We start from the raw sequence: 20,373 nt of genomic DNA on the forward strand, positions 1-20,373 counted from the left end.
AATTCTATGCCCCTTCCCTTTCATTGTCCCAGTGCGTAAGTCGTGTATTACACAACCATCACGAAAAAATTGAACATTGTAATTATCATTGACAAGTTGGCCAATAGAGATTAGATTAACAGTTAATTTAGGAACCAAGAGAACATTAGGTAAATGAAAAGGTGTACCAGAGGAGATAGAGTGAGAGATTATCAGTATCAGTAATATTCAGTTTCTCCCCATTAGCAGTAATAATCTGACTATTACCTTAGTATGGTTTTAGTAGATGCTGGACTTGTGTTATTGTTTGAAAAACCGTCCAATCTAACCGGTAACCGCCCGATTAGATCGGAACCGGCCCCTTGTCAGTTCAAGTTTCGAGCGGTTTTGGTGATCGGTAGCTCTTTTAAAAATAAAAATGCAAAAAAATATCTATAAAATCCCAAAAATAAAGAATTTGATTTGTAATATATTTTTTAATTTTTTATATTATGATAAATATTTAAAAAAAAATTGGTCAATAATACTCACTTTTAAAATCCATTGTTTCATTAATTTTCAACTTTATTTGAATGTGTTTTGTTTTAATCATTCTTTATATGTTTTTCATATTTTAGTAGATTTTTTTGTCATCTTTTTTATTTTTTTAACAATTCTTTTGCAGCCCCGGAATTGCCCAGTTAGAACAATTGAATTAGTCGATTTATTGGTTAAACCACTTCTTGGCCCATGTCCGATTAATCGTTCTGGTTCGATTTTGTGAACACTAACTTGTGCAAACTCCAGTCATATGATTAGAGGCACCCAAGTCAATAAACCAATAGGGATTCACATTATGGGATATGTGATAGTGCATATCAGATAAGCCCATAGCAGAGACAGATGAAGAAATAGCCGTAGACATAGAGTTTTGTACCAATTGTCGAATATCATCTGACATAGCTGATATCTGGGACATTGTCGTATTTGGGTCATGAATAGTACTTGATAGTGGGGTCTCTACCATTAATCTATTGAATGCATCATTAACAGCTTGGTATGCCCTGTAAAAAAGTTTGTGTATTTAATGCTTAGTTGCCTCGCTGAGAAAGATTTCTATAGGATGTTTGCAATAATTACAAAAAAAATTCTTCTTACAATGGGATGCTATATGGCCATAATCTTTACATTCATAACATTGCAGCAAAGATGAGCCATTTTGTGATGGTTTTCCCCTGGCCTGTTGAGCCACAAAGACAAATGTTATATCATTTTTTCCCTCAATGGTGGCATGTGTCGTAATTCTCGTCTCCTCACAAAGTAATTCACTCATAATGGCATCCATATTAACTAATGTTTTGCGATTCAAAATATTGGCTCGAATGATCTCATATTTTGGACGCAACTTCATTAGAAAGTGCATCACCTTCCTGTCATCATTTAGCTCCTTTAAGCTTTCAATGCAACAAGCAATGGTGAGAGCCTTCAACCTTATAGATTCATATTTTGTCCACAAATTTATAGAACCAGCATAATATTTCTGGATGTTTTTCTCTCATGCCTAGAGATAAACATATCATATTGAATTTGAAAGCGTCTTGTAAGATTTGATTGCTGATAAACCTTTTTAAATATTCTCACATTTTTTTCGCAGTGCAAAAGCATCTCATTAGCCTTCAAATGTCCAGATCTACAGAGCCGATGATCAATGAGACAACTTTTGCATTGTTGATCTTCTATTGTTGGGTATCTTTAGCAATTCCATCAACATACCCCTATAAACTTTTTCCTTCAACAAAAAATTGAAAATGGAAGAATTAATCTGGATTAGTTTTTTCCGTCAAGTTTTATGGCCAATATATCTCTTTTTTCACAATCCACGTGCAAATGGTACGAGCATCCACCATTTCAATCGAAAGACTCAGTCCAATATCAAAACACATACTTGATAAGTACCGGCTGATATTCCTCTTTTTTTTTTTCTATTTTGGAATGAGCTTAATTCAAAAGTATCTCTCTCTAATTTCTCTCTCTAAAAAAGTCGGCTAGGATTGACATAGGGTTTGCAAGTGAGAGAGGCGTGAGATTTTGTGATGGTGAGCAATAAGGTTTGTCCTGGGAGAAAGGATATTGTAATCTTTGGTAGAGATGAGAAGAAAACAACAGTGTATCTAATCTAGAGATTAAATTGTTGAATTTGTTGAGATTAATGGGAAGTTTGTGAATTAGAAGAAATCGTGCACTGCAAATTAAGTGTTTGCAGAGGGGGTGAAAGGCGAGGTCACAAAAAAAAGTGGTTATAAAGGGGGCAGATGAGGTCACAAAAAAAAAACTGCTACAAGATAGTTAATGTCTCCTTGATGTTTACTGTTTTAGCAAAGCAAGGACAATGGGTCACTGTTAGGCTTAGGAAAAGAATTTGAAAAATCAGAAGAAACAGGATAGAGAGAGATTTGCTTGGGGGTTACGAAAGTTTTAGAGAAAATTTGGAAAAATAAAGTATGTGGAACAACCAAGATACGAAAATTTTAGAGAGAGAGAATATGGAACATAATTTTCTTTGTGGTCAATTCTTCGATATAAGAGAAACCCAGATCTAAAGATTCACGAAAGCTTCTTCATCAAAAATTAGCTTCAGCAGAAAAATAGAGCTAAACCGAATAGAGCTAGTAAATTAGAATCATGCTCTGATACCATGTCTATTTTTCTTGATTATTATCAACATGTATATATAATACAGCTAGAAATAACTTGCACCGCAAGTTAATTTGCAATATAAGTTACAATAAGTAACTTTCTATACATAATATAATATAAAATAAATACAAAATCTTCAATTATCTCTATAGAGCTGACCAAGATTCTTCTCCTTAAGCAACTTTAGACCTTGTAGCAAAACACAAAATTCAGCCTTATTGGCTATTGAAATCCCACATGGACCACTAAAAAAGAATAGTACCTAGCTAGATGAATCCCTCAAAAGATCACCAATACCTACAAGCGCCCAGTGTTCCCAAAAGAACTCCCATTAAAGTTAAGTTTAACATATCTTTGAGCAAGCTTATACCATATGCCCCTCATCTTCATCTTATAATGAAATTGCTTCACCAATTCCTTCAGGTTCAAAGCTATGTTAACTTTTGAATCCCATATCCTCTTTTGTTGCTGAAAACCAACTCCAAAAATTATGAAGAATTTTTCCTTTTGACTCTCTCAATGCAAAAAAAGACAACCCCCATTTTTTTCATCCTCCTTATAGAGCAAGAATATTCACCAAATTTTACTGATTTTCCTTAGGTTATCTATTGTGAGATTCTTCCCTCGCATTCCTATCCACATAAAAGGTTGAACTCTATGTGATTTGGGCAACTTCTAGACCTAAGTATGGTTGTATCTCTCTCAACCTATCATGATATAGAAGTTAATATGCAGATTTAGCAGTGAAACAACCATCATTTCAGGCTCCCATCCCACTTCGTTTTAAGCTTTCTATGATATATAGATCTCCCTCCCAAAGAAAGACATTTTGTCTTCCATAGATCCAATTTCACATGAAACCTTTTAAATATTAGATCCAAACTGATATAGGAAGACTGGAGTCGAAGATGGGAAGACCAAGATATTTCATAGCAAAATATTCACTTCTACAGCCTGCTAGATCAGCCAAAGCATCTCCTTTCCAAACATCTCACCCCAATTAGGGAAGTTTTCAAGAAATTAACTTTCAAGTCCAAGAAAAATTCACAACACACCAAAAAGTTCTTAATGTTAGCTCATTTGGTCTTCCCTTGCAGCATTTTGTAAATGGGAAATGGCTGACCCATTCTCAACAACTTTAAAACCCTTAATATGATTCAGACTTTCAATTTGAGAAAGCAATACATAGCAACCTTCCTTAATCTGAGTGAATAGGAATGTGGATAAGGGATCTCTTGGCCTCAGACTCTAATAGCCTTGAAAAAAATTTAGGAGAGCCATTAACAAGAATTGAAAAATGGTACAGGAAAGGCATCCCACCATCTAATTTATCCACTTTTCCCCATACCCTATATATTAATTATCTTTGAGAGAACTTGCCACTCCACCCTGTCATAGGGTTTCTTCATATCAAGTTTGATAAGATTTCCTGGTTCCCCAGTCATTCACCATTGAAATCCTGGAGTGAATGTATTCCTATGTTGTAAGCACATTATCAATGATGAACCTATTCTGAACAAAATTTGATTGAGGCCCAACAATAATTATTGAAAGCCCCTTCTTTAATATTACAGCTGACACTTTAGAGACAATCTTATGTACAAGCTAGTGAGCAAACGAATAGGTCTCACATCACCAATACCTGTAATAACTTCCTTTTTAGGAATAACAATAATAAAAGTGGAATTTATACCTTTGTCTATCTTGCCTTTTTTCATGAATTGTTGAATCATAAGAAGCAACTTATCTTTAAACATAGCTAAAACCTATGAAAATGCTAAAGGAACTCTATCTAGCCCTGGCGATTTATCTCTAGGCAAGGAAAAAACAGCTTGCTTCAACCCCTCCATAGTAACATTCCTTTCGAGCTCCTTAGCAACCTCTACAGTCAGTCTTTTGAAACCAACCCTTTCAAGGTAGACAACATAACATTTCTCACTGGAAAAGGCTTTTTGAATGTGGTTAACTATTTCACTTTCCCCCCTAGTCTATGTTATTATCCTTATCCCTGATAATCGAATTCCAAAAATATCGTTATGTCTTTTCCTAGAATTTGCTCTGGCATGAAAAAAGAAATTATGTTGAAATCGCCTTCCTTCAACACTTAATTCTAGATCTTTTCATCAAGTAGATCCCTTCCAATCTCATAAGATCATGAACAAATTCTACAACTGAGATTTCTCCATCTCCAATTCAGTTGTAAATAAGCATGTGTCCTATATTTCTTGCTCTATACCATGACGTGCATTCATTCTCCCTCTAATACAATACCTTTTAAGCTTCTTCCCTACAAAGAGTTTGTGTTTAACATTTAAAAGATTTTTATGCAAATAGAAACCCCCCCTTCCCACCATATACAAATGTACTAGACCAAGTTTTGACCCGTTCAACAACATCAGTCGCTTCTAACTACGCCAACTCCAATCTAAAAAGGTCTTCGGCCTTTCAAAAAATAAAATCTTTTTACTATCGGCAGAGAGAATTCTTTGTCGCTAACAAATTCTTTAGTCTTTTTTTTTTTTTTTTTTTGAGTGAGTAATAGTTTGGGTAATTTTATGCATCATGCTCGCTGCATATCAATTTTGGCTAGGGCTGGCAATAGGCATGTTGGCATGGCTCTAAAAAACTAGGGCTTGGGCCACAAAATTTTTCTCGATGATGGGGTTGGGGCTAGGGCCAGGTCCATGACATGGCTAGCCCAACCTTTTTTTTCTCTTTTGTGTACCTTTATTGTATTTGGCCCGGTCCTGATAGGGCTAGGGCTAGGCCTAAGCCAAGGTCTCTTCAATCTTATAGGGGCCGGGTGGGGCTAGGGCTCGAGTAGAGCCAATGTTGATTCGCCCTAGGCCTAGGCCCTGTCCCATTGCCTGTTGCCACCCCTAATTTTCGGTATTTTTAAAAAGAATTTCACCTATAAAATACCGTTTAGTGAGTTGGGGGATAAAATCTCTGAACTCAAGAGATTACATAGTGAGTAGAGCGTGCTCTAATATTATATACTCGAGCAAATTATCTACTCAAGGGGATTTATTTATTTAAAAAATTTGGATCTATTTTAGAACTACAAGATTAGTATTTCTAGAAGGAAGATTTTTATATAAAGTTGTAACCCTAAAATATAGAATTGGTGAACCAAAAAACTCCATCATATAGTTTTACAGTTGGAACAACCTCTAATCGATCATCTCGACATTGAGATATATATAAATTTGAAAAAAATAATATTTTGAATCCCAATAATAGTATATTTTGCAACATATTATCTGGACCGTCCATCTGCAAAGCTTCTACTTAGCTTGCTTCTCTAAAAAGGCCTAGAGTCAGGCTTCCGTCAAGGCGACTGATCGAACAAAAATCCTGCATATTGACTGCAACTGATATGTGGCTACGACTAGGGGATACTGGAACACATATATGATTAGATGCATATGGAGTTAAGAATCATTTGTATTTATAAACGGAATACCCAACTCAAACAAAATAGATAATGATCAGTCAATTAAAAAGAAAATAAAGCGCTTCTGCCCCCTTCTCGATTCATTTTTTTACATGGTGGATTTCATAGGTGAGGGTGGCTGATGGTCTGAGGATGCCGTAGAACATGCTTCTTTTGTGCCTCAGGTATCAGCCACAACTCGTATTCATACAAGCATATAAGGAACCTTATAGAGCCTTCGTGTTCCAGAATAAGCAGGAGCCTAAGACTGTGTTTATAAAGCCCTAAATTCAATGAGGAGACCATCAAGAACAACCTATACCCATTATTGCCCTAAATTCAATGACCATCAAGACTAATCTGTACCCATTATTGTGGACTTGTTTGATCAATTAGGAAATGCAAGATACTTATTAAAGTTGGACTTACAGTCTGGCTTGTATTTTCTGGTATTTAAAATTTTATAATTAGAGATAAAAATGAATTCTCAGGTAATCCTAATAATTTTTCATGCCAAAATTACATCTTATAATAAATTTTGTTGGTGCACCTTAATTTGATTGTTTAAGGCAATGTTGTCAGATTCTTTTCGGAGTCTGCTTCGGTTTGGTCTAAAAAAAGACACAATTTGGTGTTTCGGCTGATTCAGGGGAAGACTTCGGTTCTTATTTATTTATTTATTTTGAAAATAAATAGAAATTTATTTTTAAATTTTATAAAAAAATTAAAAATAAAAAGCTAAACATATATAAATTTATTGCTACATTTAATAATAAATAAAATTGTTGAAATATTATTTTAGTACTATCATTTTTAAATTTAATTTTTAATACTCTTAGAATTACGAGCATAGTAATGAACAATATTTAGAATAGTTTTTTCAAAATTCAAAAAATTATCAATCCTTTATTAATACAATCTTTTATTAAGATACTTTTTACTTTTCTTTAGCCTGTCAAAGTCGGTGAGGCGGTATTTTGGTATTTCTCTCTATACGTGTCAAAGTATAAAAGGTAGCATTTTCTTTTCGTATTTTCCTGCTATACGTGGCATCATAAGTTTACTACCTTTTACTTGCGTATGGAAAGTTTTAAACTTTTAATAATACTAACAGGTAACAAATTTTAAGAGTATATTTTGGTATTTGGTTCGCTTCGTTATTGAGGTAAACCCAAAGACTTCAGGTGCTTTGCCCGAAGCGAAGCAAAGATAACAACAATAGCTTAAGGTTACAATCTTATGCAAACCACACCCTTCTTCAAAAAGAAGAAAAGTGGTTTGGGTCCTAAACACACATGCTCACTGTCTAGGATTTGAATAATCTTTGTTCATATGTTGTAGTTTCCCTTTTTTTAGATTAGTCACTGTGTGAAGAGATTAGGCCTGTTCCAAAACTTGGAGTTCTAAATCCATTCTAGACATACTTTACTATATGCTCTAGTGAAAGTATATTTTCTTTTGGCAAGAATATATGCTTTATGTACATCACTCGATAGGGCAAAAAGCCTAGCTAGAGGTATGGTCTAGGATCTAGAGGTATGGTCTAGGATAAACTTCTAGGATGTGACCTACCTAAACCAACCTAAAAAAGGAAATTATAAAGCATCAATTCAATTCACATTATTTAGAATGTCCATTTTTTTAAATTTATAAGTTGAGGTGAGAATGCCCATTTTTAATATGACTAGGGTGAGATGACTAATTATATGATCTTCTAACCTCAAAACAACATTTTGCATATGGATTTTTGAGGTGCATCTTACTTCTATAACATAAGTTTAAAATGTTTGTAGAAATTTATCAAACTACACTTAATATTTGAACTATTTTACATTTTACTCAAGGTATATTTTGATAAATTTTTAAAACTATTTTGATGTGCCAGGGCTTTTTAAAATTTGATACAAAAGAATGATGTGCAATTTAAAATTTGATGAAAAAATATATGCATAAAGATGCTAAATACTTCAAATCATAATTGCAATATGGTAAATTTCTCTAAATTTTTTCTTTTTACAAAATACTAGCAAAGTAAAGCATATAATTTCATGTAAGTAGATATTCGAGGATCTTTCACCCGTGAGAGCAAGTGTATACCTTACATCCGCCGAAGCACAATATGGTATTGTCTTAAAAGGGGTCATTTATCTTTGGGAAACGTATATAGAAGGTCGCAACCTTAAAATGTAAAGTCACATATGCAACTCAAAAATCTATTGGAAATGTTGTTTTAATGTTAAAAACCCATTTAATTGATCATCTCGACATGAATAAGAAAAAAACTAAAGCTTTTGTGTCCAAGAAATAGTACATCTCACAGCACATTATCTAGACCGCCAATTTTCAAGATTTTCATATATTTATAGATCTACTTGATTTTAACCATTTTTTAAATTTAAAATTTTCTAATTAAATGTAAAAATAGATTTTAAGATAATCTTAAAAATTATTTACAACAAAATTACATGTTATAATAAAATTTGAAGGTACACCTTAATTGGATTGTTTAAAGTTACAATCTTATAGAAACCACATATTTTTATCTTTTGTACATGGAAGTCGTAATTATTCTCGTCCCTTAATATTGAATAGACATAAAATCCTAAAAAAAAATTCTCCTGCTTAGTGATTTATCCTAAAACATCTAATTTGATATTTAATAAATAAAAATAATTACGACCTCCACCTAAAAAAAATATGATTACTATGGTTGCATACAATCCCGCACGATATTATATTATGGCTATGAAAGCAGCAAGTGGAAGTCAACAATGTAGGCATCCAACGCTTTGTTATTTTGGGTAGAGAATACGTTTACCTTGTAATTTACCTATTAGTCAAGGGTAATTTCCGACATTGCCCTTTCCTATAAACAGCTGGAGGGCGCCCTTCCATTTTTATCCGAAAATAAATTCAGTAATCGGAGGAAAGAAAAACCAGTGTCAAGGGTTTCGCCTTCATCAAATGCTTTTTGGGGTTTTTCTCTCTTTCTCTCTCTAGGAATAATTCCCGGTCTCTCAGAACTGCGCATTTCTCACTCCAAAACTGCTCGTTTGGAGCCCATAGCGGTTTTCTTCCCCTTGTTCTCCATCGAAAGCGGTTTTCCAATGGGTTTCTGCCTTTAATCCATGTTTGCGTAAGATTTTAGGGGTTTTCCATTGTTTTACAGGAATTGGAGGTTTTGGGAAACCGCTCTTTGGTGTACTAAGTGGTTTTCTTTGGTCCAAGCGGTTTTAGGGATTTGTGTGAAGATGAGTACTCCAAAGAGGAAGAATTTCAGGATAGAGCCTTTCAAGCACAAGGTTGACATGGATCCGAAGTATGCAGAGAAGACATGGAAGATTCTTGAGCACGCTATTCATGAGATTTACAATCATAATGCCAGTGGCCTTAGCTTTGAAGAATTATACAGGTGAGTTATTTAGCAAAAATGAATCTGTAATTTACTGTTTATTTTGTCTATGATTGTTGATTCTTCTGTTTTGTGGCTACTCATGGGAGATTTGATAATTTGTCCATTATTTCTTTTTTATTTTCTCATTTTGTATCTGTTTCATGCTTTCATGCTTATGTTATTTCCTTGATTATTATTACTGCTTTGTTGTATTGTCTGGTTTCTATTAATCTTCTGTTAAGTTTCTATTTGTTTTGGCGATCCTGTCTGATGAGATATGATCCTATGCGTGTTTGTGTTTATCTTCTTGCTTAGGGAAATTGGGTTTTGATTGAGTTACCTCGATCTTTCTTTTGTTTTCTTTTTTGGGTTTCGTTTGGGATTTATGTTTTTGGCTAAAGTCACCGAGATTAGCGTTTTTTGGTGAATGATTCTGTTATCTTCTCCACTGCGTTTTATTGTTTCTTGTGCATATATGTTCAGGAATTGATGTTGATGCTGTGATTCTGGGAATCTTATGGGAAGCATTTTGGTTGATTAACTTATTGATTTTTCCTGACTTAGTTTTATTGGTTCGAAATGTTGCGATGACATTGCCCTGGTGACATTTCTTAAAAAAAAAAAAAAAAAAAAAAAAAATCAAATTGAAATTGTTGAATGCTTTCATTTTTACTGGTTTCCTTTTTTAGTATGTGATTCATTCTTTCGTCTGCAATGGATCACAGTTCATATAAGCTCTGCGTGCCAGGCTTTGACATTTACTTTAAGTTACCTTATTATTGACATTTATGGGAAGTTTATTATGGTTTTATGGTGAATCATGATTATCAGTTCATTTGATTATCAAAACAAATGACTATTGGTTTTGTTCCTATTCCATAATTCTCAATGTGTAAGGTTCTGGGTTTTTTTTTGGTTTTTGAAATATGCTAACTTTGTGTAAGGTTCTGTTGATTACTTTATTTCTTTAGTGTTTTAAGAGTTTTATAATATGTGAGATTGCTATTGCTTCAAGTTAATCTGGGCATGTAGATGGCCACCATGCTTTTGTAGATCGGAAGCATTATGATGGTTAATTGGATCAAATAGCAAACTGTTTCTCACCCATTTTAAGGCATGGGAAGAATTATGATGGTTAATTGGATCAAATAGCAAACTGTTTGTCACCCTATTTTTTTCCTTTTTAAGCAACTTCTTTTTAGGGTTTTTGTGTGGATAGGGCCACTGAATGGTTCATTTTCTGTTTTCCTGATACAATTTCTTTTCATATCTTTTTCTTTTCTTCTTCTTCTTCTTTTTTTTTTTTTTTTTTTTTTTTTTTTTTTGTGCGTGTGTGTTTTTTTATTTTTTCCTGGTTTGTTCAGCAGGGAAGGGTAGGTATGGAACTCAAGCCATCACATGTGGTGCCCTGCCGCCCTAACCACCTAGTTTTGAGCACAATCCTAAAAAAGGGTAGGCAGCTTTGTTAGTTTTTCTAGGACAAACTTCAAGGATTTTAACCCTTGACCTCCCACAACCTAATTGATATTCCACCACTAAGCAAATCTTATAGGACTTTTTCATATCTTTTACTTTGGTTTGAATATAACTATATTTAAGTGATATCTTGATCTGCACTTTCTCTAAGAAAACAGCCACTCAGGTTGCACAGGGATGAACTATGTGCTCTCCTTTACACGTAATTGATTTTAATTGACTGCTCAATTTCATTCTTTTGGTGAACGTTTTGAATTATAACAAATCTTAATTTTAAAAAGTTTGAATTGCTTCATTAAAATTTAACCTGCTTTGTAGTATAGTTTGAGAAATGACATAGGCCCATGTCATAATTGGTTTTTGTTCATGCCCCTGGTTTTGCTCAAACCTCATCTTTCCCTCCAAAACAGACAAAAATATTTGTTGAACCCTATTTTCTCTCTTTTATACCGCTTCTCTTCTCCTTAGCTGCCTTAACCTCTCTCCCAAGGATCTCCTCTCTCTCTCTCTCTCTCTCTCTCTCTCTCTCTCTCTCTCTCTCTCTCTCTCTCTCTCTCTCTCTCTGTGCAAGTTTCCATCTTTTCATGGTTGCTTCAAAATCCATCAATGAAATTCCCATTTTTCTAGAGTTCTTTATCTAGATTTGTCTGCCCATCCTCTCTCTCTCTCTCTCTCTAGATATATATCTCTCTTTCTAGTTCAATTTTTTTAATCCATCTTTTAATCGCATCATCTCACTGAGATTTTTCTCCCTATCTATTTTCCATTTTTCTCACATTTTCCATCTCTCTACAAACCCATCTCTATAACTTCCATTTTCACAGATCTATACCCCCCCCCCCCCCCCCCCCCCCCCCCAGCCTTCCCAACCAATTTTTTCCTTTCTTCTCTGCAAACCCATCTCCCATTCTCACAGATCTCTCTCTCTCTCTAACCCCATACTCTTATCTCTTTCATGGTATTTTATCTTCTGGTGCTATCCAGAGGAGGATAGGAGCAGGGCTATTGGAGAAGAGGGGCCATAGTTTCTATATTTTGGACCTGAGAAGAAGGCGAAGAAGAACAAAGAATGCATAAGAATCTCATGTCTATTGGTGTTCAATGGCTCTTTGAGACCTGCAAAGATGTCTTCTCTGTTGCTGTAAACCTTCCATCTTACCCACAAGTTAAAAGGCTTCAGTCTCTTTTAGTTAGCAGGAGACCCATCAGATGTTGGTCTGAAATAGCTCATGCCATATTTCCAGACAGATGAAACTGAATGCCACTCACCCTTCGAATATCTTCACCTTTACGAGTATCACAACTTCACAATTGGCATTTTATGATTGCATCTTCACAATCATTCCAACATGACAGTGTGCAGCAAGCTTCTCTTTGGGTTGATTCACATAAAATCTTTTGACTGGGCTCCTTTCCTTTCAACGGGTGAGCCCATCAACCATCTTTTCTTTGCTGGCGAAAGCCAAATCAGAGACAATGAGTTACGTTCGACTAGAAAATTTGAAGGTGGAATCAATGTTTAGGGCCCCATGCAAATGTTTCATTCTCCATCTGACTTTGGGTGGGCTGCATGCATAATTTTTCATGCCTAATGGCATTCATGGTGCTTGCTGTACTGGGCCCACCCTATTGTGACTCTGAGGGAAGGCATTGGACATATTACTATGACTTTCCATACCCACATTTTTCTGGTGATGCAGTTTCAATTGAAGTAAGCAGGGATGAGCATTAAGTATTCCTGGTCAGAAGAGTTTGAGAAGCCCAAATTTATAAAAATAGTGCATGCAATATACATGAGCCCAAAAATTGTCGAAACTTATAGCTTGCTTTATTGTATCACAATTTTAATGGCTGTTAGAGCTACTGCTTCTTTTAGACCAGTGCCTTTCTCATGATCACACTGCCTGGTCCTGTAAATATACATGGGAAAAAATGGCAACAGAAAACGAAAAAGTGTTCGACTATTAATCGTGGAAGGTTTTGCCTTGCCTTTTTTCTCTGCTCGTATGTGTCTTATTGGACTGATTGTGCTTGAATTGTCCATTAAAAAGAAATTATCATAGGTTCATTTTGCATGAATTAGTAAAAGACATGAGAATTTTGATTAGCATGAAGCTTATAACTTCTTCTTTTTCTTGATAACAACAGGAAGCTTATAACTTGGGTTTTCGTATTCATATGTGAACAAATTTATGAAGGGCACATGTGAAATCATATATTGGGTTCTTATATGTTGGTGAGCTATTGGTGTTGATCATCACTACAGCCTTGGGAGCTCTTGAGAATTCTGATTGCAATTTTTTGGAGAATCTTATTGCAATTCCATTAGATATGGTCTCTTTTATTGTGTTTTAGTTTATATGTAATATAGGGTGGCTAGTATTCAAAGGTTCGAATGGAAAGTGAAGTTCTTCTTAGTGCCCTCATACCTTTAACATCATTAGTGGCACTCTATACAACTGTATGTTATTTCAGATAGAAACATGGCTGTTGTCAAGTCCACTAATCATAGGCCTGGAGCATATTTGGTATATCTGTCTGAAGCATTTAATTGATTGAAATGGAAGGTATTAAATTTGCTATTGTAATGGAAAATATTTGTCGCATATTTGTAGTATTAAAGTTTTCATTGGTTGAATTCTGTAGCAAATTTCAGCTGAAATCCAACTAAAAATTGGTTTTTTATACCGGTTGAATGGACCAATTGGGTGGCATTTATATGCTAGCCCCTAATATGTGGGGTGAAATGGTGTTTTGAGTGATATTGATGAAATTTTGTATATTACTTTTCAGGTGCATATCTTACATATCAAAAACTTCCTCAATATTTATGCTGAAAATTTGGTTTGGAGTCAGAATTGCCTTTATCTATTTCTTTTCTATAATTAATTAGTTATTTTTACTTAAAGCAATCTAAAACTTAACTTTTATTGTGCTTTGGGTCTACTTTGCTTGTAATCAGGCAGTTAAATGGAACTAAGGCTTCAGTTCTTTTATATGTAGGAATGCATACAATATGGTTCTGCACAAGTATGGAGATAAGTTGTACTCTGGTCTAGTCACTACTATGACATGGCATCTGAAAGAGATATGCAAAACTATTGAAGCAGCCCAAGGGGGTCTATTCTTGGAGGAGTTGAATAGGAAATGGGGAGATCACAATAAAGCCCTGCAAATGATTCGGGACATATTAATGTACATGGATAGGACTTTTGTCACCAACAATCAAAAGACGCCAGTGCATGAACTGGGTTTGAACCTTTGGCGGGACCACATCATCCATTCCCCTAAAATCCAGACAAGGTTACTCAATACACTTCTTGAGCTTGTACATAGAGAACGAACTGGAGAAGTCATCAACAGAGGGCTGATGCGCAATATAATAAAGATGCTTATGGATTTGGGATCTGCAGTTTACCAAGAAGACTTTGAGAGACATTTTCTTGAGATCTCAGCCAACTTTTACAGTATTGAATCTCAGCAGTTTATAGAATGTTGTGATTGTGGAGAGTATTTAAAGAAGGTTGAGAGGCGGTTGAATGAAGAGATGGAAAGGGTATCCCACTATTTAGATGCTAGAAGCGAAGCCAAAATTACAAACGTTGTTGAGAAGGAGATGATTGCCAACCACATGCAGAGATTAGTTTATATGGAAAATTCAGGACTAGTGAATATGCTTGTAGACGACAAGTATGATGACTTATCACGAATGTATAATTTGTTCCGCCGGGTCCCTAATGGGCTATCCACTATCCGAGACGTTATGACTTCTTATCTTCGAGACACTGGAAAGCAGCTTGTAACGGACCCTGAGAAATTGAAGGACCCGGTGGAATTTGTGCAAAGGCTCTTGGATGAGAGAGATAAGCATGACAAGATCATCGTCCAGGCCTTTGGCAATGATAAGACTTTCCAAGCTGCTCTAAACTCATCCTTTGAATATTTCATCAATCTCAATGCGAGGTCACCTGAGTTTATTTCTTTATTTGTTGATGATAAGCTTCGGAAGGGACTGAAGGGGGTTAGTGAAGAAGATGTCGAAATCATACTTGACAAAGTCATGATGCTCTTCCGATACTTGCAGGAGAAAGACGTCTTTGAGAAATACTATAAGCAACACCTAGCTAAGCGACTCTTGTCTGGAAAATCTGTTTCAGATGATGCAGAGAGAAGCTTAATAGTTAAGTTAAAGACAGAATGTGGGTATCAGTTTACATCTAAGTTGGAAGGCATGTTCACTGATATGAAGACCTCTCAAGATACGATGCAGGGTTTCTATGCTAGCTTGTCATCTGACACCAGTGATGGTCCAACCCTAGCTGTCCAGGTTTTGACGACTGGTTCTTGGCCTACTTGGCCGAGTGCTTCATGTAACCTCCCTGCTGAAATTTTGGGTGTTTGTGAAAAGTTTCGAACTTACTACCTTAGCACACATACAGGTCGGAGATTATCATGGCAAGCAAACATGGGCACAGCGGATCTTAAAGCTACCTTTGGCAAGGGTCAAAAGCATGAGCTTAATGTCTCGACCTATCAAATGTGTGTTCTAATGCTGTTCAATTCAGCTGATCGATTAAGCTATAAAGATATTGAACAGGCAACTGAGATTCCATCATCAGATCTTAAGAGGTGCTTGCAATCCTTGGCGTTGGTGAAGGGGAGAAACATATTACGCAAGGAGCCCATGAGCAAAGATGTGGCAGAAGATGACGTTTTCTTCTTCAATGACAAGTTTACGAGCAAGTTTTACAAGGTTAAGATAGGGACAGTTGCTGCCCAGAAGGAGTCAGAACCGGAGAAACAGGAGACGCGACAGAAGGTGGAGGAGGACCGAAAGCCTCAAATTGAGGCTGCTATTGTGAGGATCATGAAGTCGAGGCGTGTCTTGGAGCATAACAATATTGTAGCTGAGGTTACAAAGCAGTTGCAGTCACGGTTCCTACCTAACCCTGTTGTAATAAAGAAGAGAATTGAGTCACTCATTGAGCGTGAGTTTTTGGAGAGGGACAAAACTGATAGAAAACTGTATCGTTATCTTGCTTGAACCATTCCCCGCGTGCCCTTGGCTTTGCTGGCTTAATTGGTGAGCAAGGCTGTCTTAAAATCCAGTTTGATTTTGAACTTTATAATGTGCAATTCTCTCATCTGTTTCTTACTGCTTTGCATTTCTTTACACCGATGAAAAGTGTTAGATTGATGTTCTCCAGGCTTCATTTTAGTCAAGCCTGGAGCACATTTCTTGGTGACGAACAGTTGCTAGGATTTTCTTCATATTGTCCATGACTTCTTATCTTGCCATAAAGTGGTTGGTTTCTGTGACAAATTTGTTTTGGGGTTGTTGAACAAATCTCTCTGTTGGATGGGACTCATTCTTCATTGACTGGTATTGTAAGTGACATGTATGGAATATTGCGCACCTGATTCATATTATGCTTGTAGCTTGTTGTGATTGGAGCTTCGCTAAAACCTTAATTTTGGTTATACCATTACTCGGATTACTTGATGTTCTTTGGTTGTACGTGACATTAAATGGTGGATATCTTACCACAGTGCCACTATTTAAAAATTATATCTCACTATAATGGCACTTCTTGTGGTGTATTCTGAGGGAGGCAGGGAGTTACATAAAGATCTTGGGTAATTAATATTGCTTCTGTTAATAATAGTTTCTGTTTTGACTGAAACTGTTGGGGTGTTTGACTGTAACTGTTGGGGTGTATCTAATGAAGTTTGAAGCATAGTCAAAACTTCTGATTGGGCATTTTAGAGTTCAAGGAGAAGTTTGAATTAGAGGAATATTCACCCTCCAGTTAAAGCAGTCTATTTTATTGGTCATTAATGCTGCTAATTGTGTAGTTCACAAGATGGAGAATATCAGGATTATCCTGACATCTAGTCAACTTTCCTAGCGATTATTCTGATGTCTAGTCAACTTTCCTAGCGTAAGTTAAAATCTTACGTGTACTTGTCATGGTTTTAGTCCCCACATGGACAGGAAAAATTTCGTAATAGGGCCATTTTTTTTCTCCACCCATTCCAGAGTGAAAACAGCCTTCTTTGTTTAGTCCTATAGTCAAGTGTGAAGGACTTTTGGTCCCCTGCTTGAAACACTATCAAAACAACCATAACCCTGCAGAAAGGCCTCTTTTTCCTTAAGTGACAAATAACTCCATTCCTTTAATAGACTTGTTGGGTTGACTAGGACTCCTGTTTGTTACTTCTTTTATCTAACAAAATAGTTGGCTTTGTATGTATTTGTGCCACCTGGAGTTATTTGATAGTGGACTCAGCTCAAACATGATAAACTTACGTTTTCTGTCTGCTAGGGAAAAAGTTACGGAGTTTGATTTTTCTTTTTAAGAGAGAGAGCTTCTGGCCAGGGTGATATTAATATGTATCTTTTGGAGTCTTCTGGAGAACAGTTTGCATGTTCTTACTGAAATTAGTTGACATTTGTGCTGAAAATTGATTAGGTTGTTGCATAACTTCCAAGAATTGTCTCTTCCTTGTGTTGCGAGCTGCAATTTCATGGCACTCAATTTGGGCTGTTCCCTTAAAAAAGATTAGTATGGAGGATGAATCCTCTTTCTATTTGTGGGGATTTGCATCCCATGTTGATTGGAATTCTGTTCTTCGGAGAATGGTGCAGATTTTGAAAGTTTTGTAAATCTTCTGGCCTTAGTTTCATTATTTGGGAGTTATTTGTGTCTACGATTGGGGATAAATGAAACCTTGTTTTAGCAGCCTATAAGTCGCTTCTGGAAATGATTACCCCTCATTTGGGGAATGTTTTATGGATTTTGACATAGGGTGCGGTTTGTATAGAGCCTAGGCTCTAAACTATCAAATTAGAGCTTACCTTCAAATAGTATCAAGAAATGTGGTTTCAATACTGGAAATCCTTGTGATAGCGTTAAAATATATTTTCATCTTTACTTATAAAGTTTAAAGCTTCAAAAATAGTGTAGATCAACAATTCTATGAAAACCTGAAAATCTTGAAAATTGACGGTCCAAAAATGTGTTACAAAATACATTATTTCCAAAACTTGAAATCCATTTTTTTCTCATATCCATGCATCTTGGTGTCGAGATGATCAATCTGAGGATAGTTGGGCATCAAAACAACTTCGTCTAGTGAAATTCTTGAGGTAAGCTCAAATTTGATTGTTTAGAGCCTCGGCTCTATATAAACTTTTCCCTTTGACATAAGTCATGGGTCTTCTTGATCTTGTATAAGTTGGACAGGGTATTCTTGATATCATATATAAGCTGGATACCTATGTATGGTCTTCACATGGTTTCTCATAACTAGCTAATATTCTAGGCTATTGATGAATTGTTCATTAAGTTGATGTGTGCGGACATTGTGATAACATACATTATGACAACATTGTTATCTCTATTAGGTTATTCTATAATCGAGCAGAAATGTGGGAGATTAAAAATTCTCGATATTTGGTTGGAGGTCTCGTGGGGCCATGGTGAATGGGGCTATGAGATGGATGACCAAAAAAAGGAAATGGGACTATGAGATGGATGAAGTTGGCATGGACATGGTTAGGAAAGGGTTTGGATTTGTTAATTTTTAACAAATAGAGTTGGAGACTTTTGGTGGTGTGCAATCTCAGTGGTTTGCAGTGAAGAGGTTCTTAAGGTGTTAGTTGGATTCTAGAACATTGAGGCAAATCTTAGCCTTGGAAGCATCTGGAGATCATCACCAGTGGTGTATGGTTCAGGGCCAAGTGAGATGAGTAGGTTGAGTATGAGAAGGTTGAAAGCTTTCTTGGGCATTGGACTTTGTGTTCAGCACCAGGAGCGCATGAAGTTTCTGTCGAGTTCAACATGATCATAATTTAGGTAATAATTATGCTTACCCTGATGAGTACGAAGAGTTCTACTACTAAAAAAATGTACGATAATATGACACACCACCCAAGTAAAAAATATATGACAATGATTTAACCCTTCTGAGATGAGAGGTGATTTATATCTTGAAGGATTAAGGGATGATGTTGGTGAAATAAAGATGCCAAAATCAGTGTAGACACACTATCCTCAAGAGAACCAGGCTAGCATTTTTTAAGGCACGAAGAGAACCGAGATTGCATGGCAATGAGGTCTTCTAGAATTGAATGGCATACATAATTGAACACTTGAATTATTTGGGTATGCACTTCTTGGCCTCCTTGTGAACTTCAATTATTTGGTGTACAAAAAGGACCACCTGATGAATTGACCCACTCCATTATGTGCATAGAGAGGATGCCCCAATGGTGTAGGTTTTGTAGCCTACTAGAGTAGCTTCTAGTATGTTGTATGACTGGTGAGAGGACTGTAGTTGGTTTTCTAAACCTTATGTTAAAGATACCCCAAGTGGTGGAGGCTTGCACTGTGCACTCTTCAATTCTTTTAGAATTTCTGATTTTAAAGTTCATCTATGAAAAACATCTAATTTATCAAGATCCTATGAGAGTAATATAATCAAGCCAGATCAGAAAAAAGGAAAACATTATTAGTGAGCCTTTCAAGTGCATATTTGTCTTGTGATAGACACACATTTGATAAAGTTCCTCATGAAGAGGCAAGCAAAAAAGGATTAACTATGAAGTTTTTAGAACTGGAGTTTAAAAATCTTATCACATTCGATTTTTTGTCTGATGGTAACCCTGGTTTGCAGGTGATGCTTTGTTACCCCGAATAGTGCCATCTGCCTTGAGCATTATTCTTAGTGAGCATCATTTCTACCATACCCATGGAGGAGGCACTAAGGTCCAACTCTGAAGTCCAACTTTGATTCTTTTGTAAGGTAAGAGAATTCATTTCTCATTGCAGCGTTTTACCAATTTGAACACTAATTGGTCTTCTCGAATGATCGAGGTCCATCAATGGTTCTGTACATAACAATAGCCATTTTGATCAATTTTCTCCATCTATAAAGGTATCATGCTCATATGATGCCTTCATGTACACTACATATATGAGAGATCAACTCTAATACAGACACTTCTTTCTGAATATCTACAATCTTTGCACAAGCATTTGAGCTTTCATTTGTCATACATGAATGTATAACATGGATGCGTGCATGCATTTTAGATGTGCATAATGTGTATGTGTATGTATATGTAAAGTCCGCATCCATACGGATACCTTTGCAGGTATCAACAACCAAGAAACTTGTTACTATGTCGTGCGTGCCTTTTTAAGCTCCCCCCATGTCATGCTTTTTCACCTACTTTGTGCATAGAAGTTTCCAAGAATAGTTGTCAGTCCATTTCAGAACGACACTGTTATTTTCAGGGTTGTTTTGGAGTTCTATTCCAAACTATTTCTCCTTACTATTTGTCCTCGGACAAGGTTTTGATGAATCTGATGACTCATCCATTTAAGAGTCCTCTCTCTCCAAAAAT

The 20,373-nt window shown here is 35.9% G+C and overlaps 1 protein-coding gene across 1 annotated transcript; it reads left to right on the forward strand.

Moving 5' to 3' along the window:
* Nucleotides 1-8,985: 8,985 nt before the first annotated feature.
* On the forward strand, nt 8,986-19,978 carry LOC18426196 (cullin-3B). The gene is made up of 3 exons (XM_006832854.3): nt 8,986-9,503; nt 13,965-16,044; nt 19,641-19,978. The coding sequence occupies exons 1-2, from the start codon at nt 9,343-9,345 to the stop codon at nt 16,003-16,005; spliced, it is 2,202 nt and encodes a 733-aa protein (XP_006832917.1). The 5' UTR covers nt 8,986-9,342; the 3' UTR covers nt 16,006-16,044; nt 19,641-19,978.
* Nucleotides 19,979-20,373: the final 395 nt, after the last annotated feature.

Source organism: Amborella trichopoda, chromosome 1 (assembly GCF_054954075.1).
Source record: "Amborella trichopoda isolate Santa Cruz 75 chromosome 1, AtrichopodaSantaCruz75HAP2 v2.0, whole genome shotgun sequence".
NCBI classification, from domain to species: domain Eukaryota; kingdom Viridiplantae; phylum Streptophyta; class Magnoliopsida; order Amborellales; family Amborellaceae; genus Amborella; species Amborella trichopoda.

Coding starts and splice junctions, on each gene's coding strand:
- LOC18426196 (XM_006832854.3), top strand. CDS start 9,343: ATGAGTACTCCAAAGAGGAAGAATTTCAGGATAGAGCCTTTCAAGCAC. Junction 9,504..13,964: donor AGCTTTGAAGAATTATACAG/GTGAGTTATTTA, acceptor TTTTATATGTAG/GAATGCATACAATATGGTTC.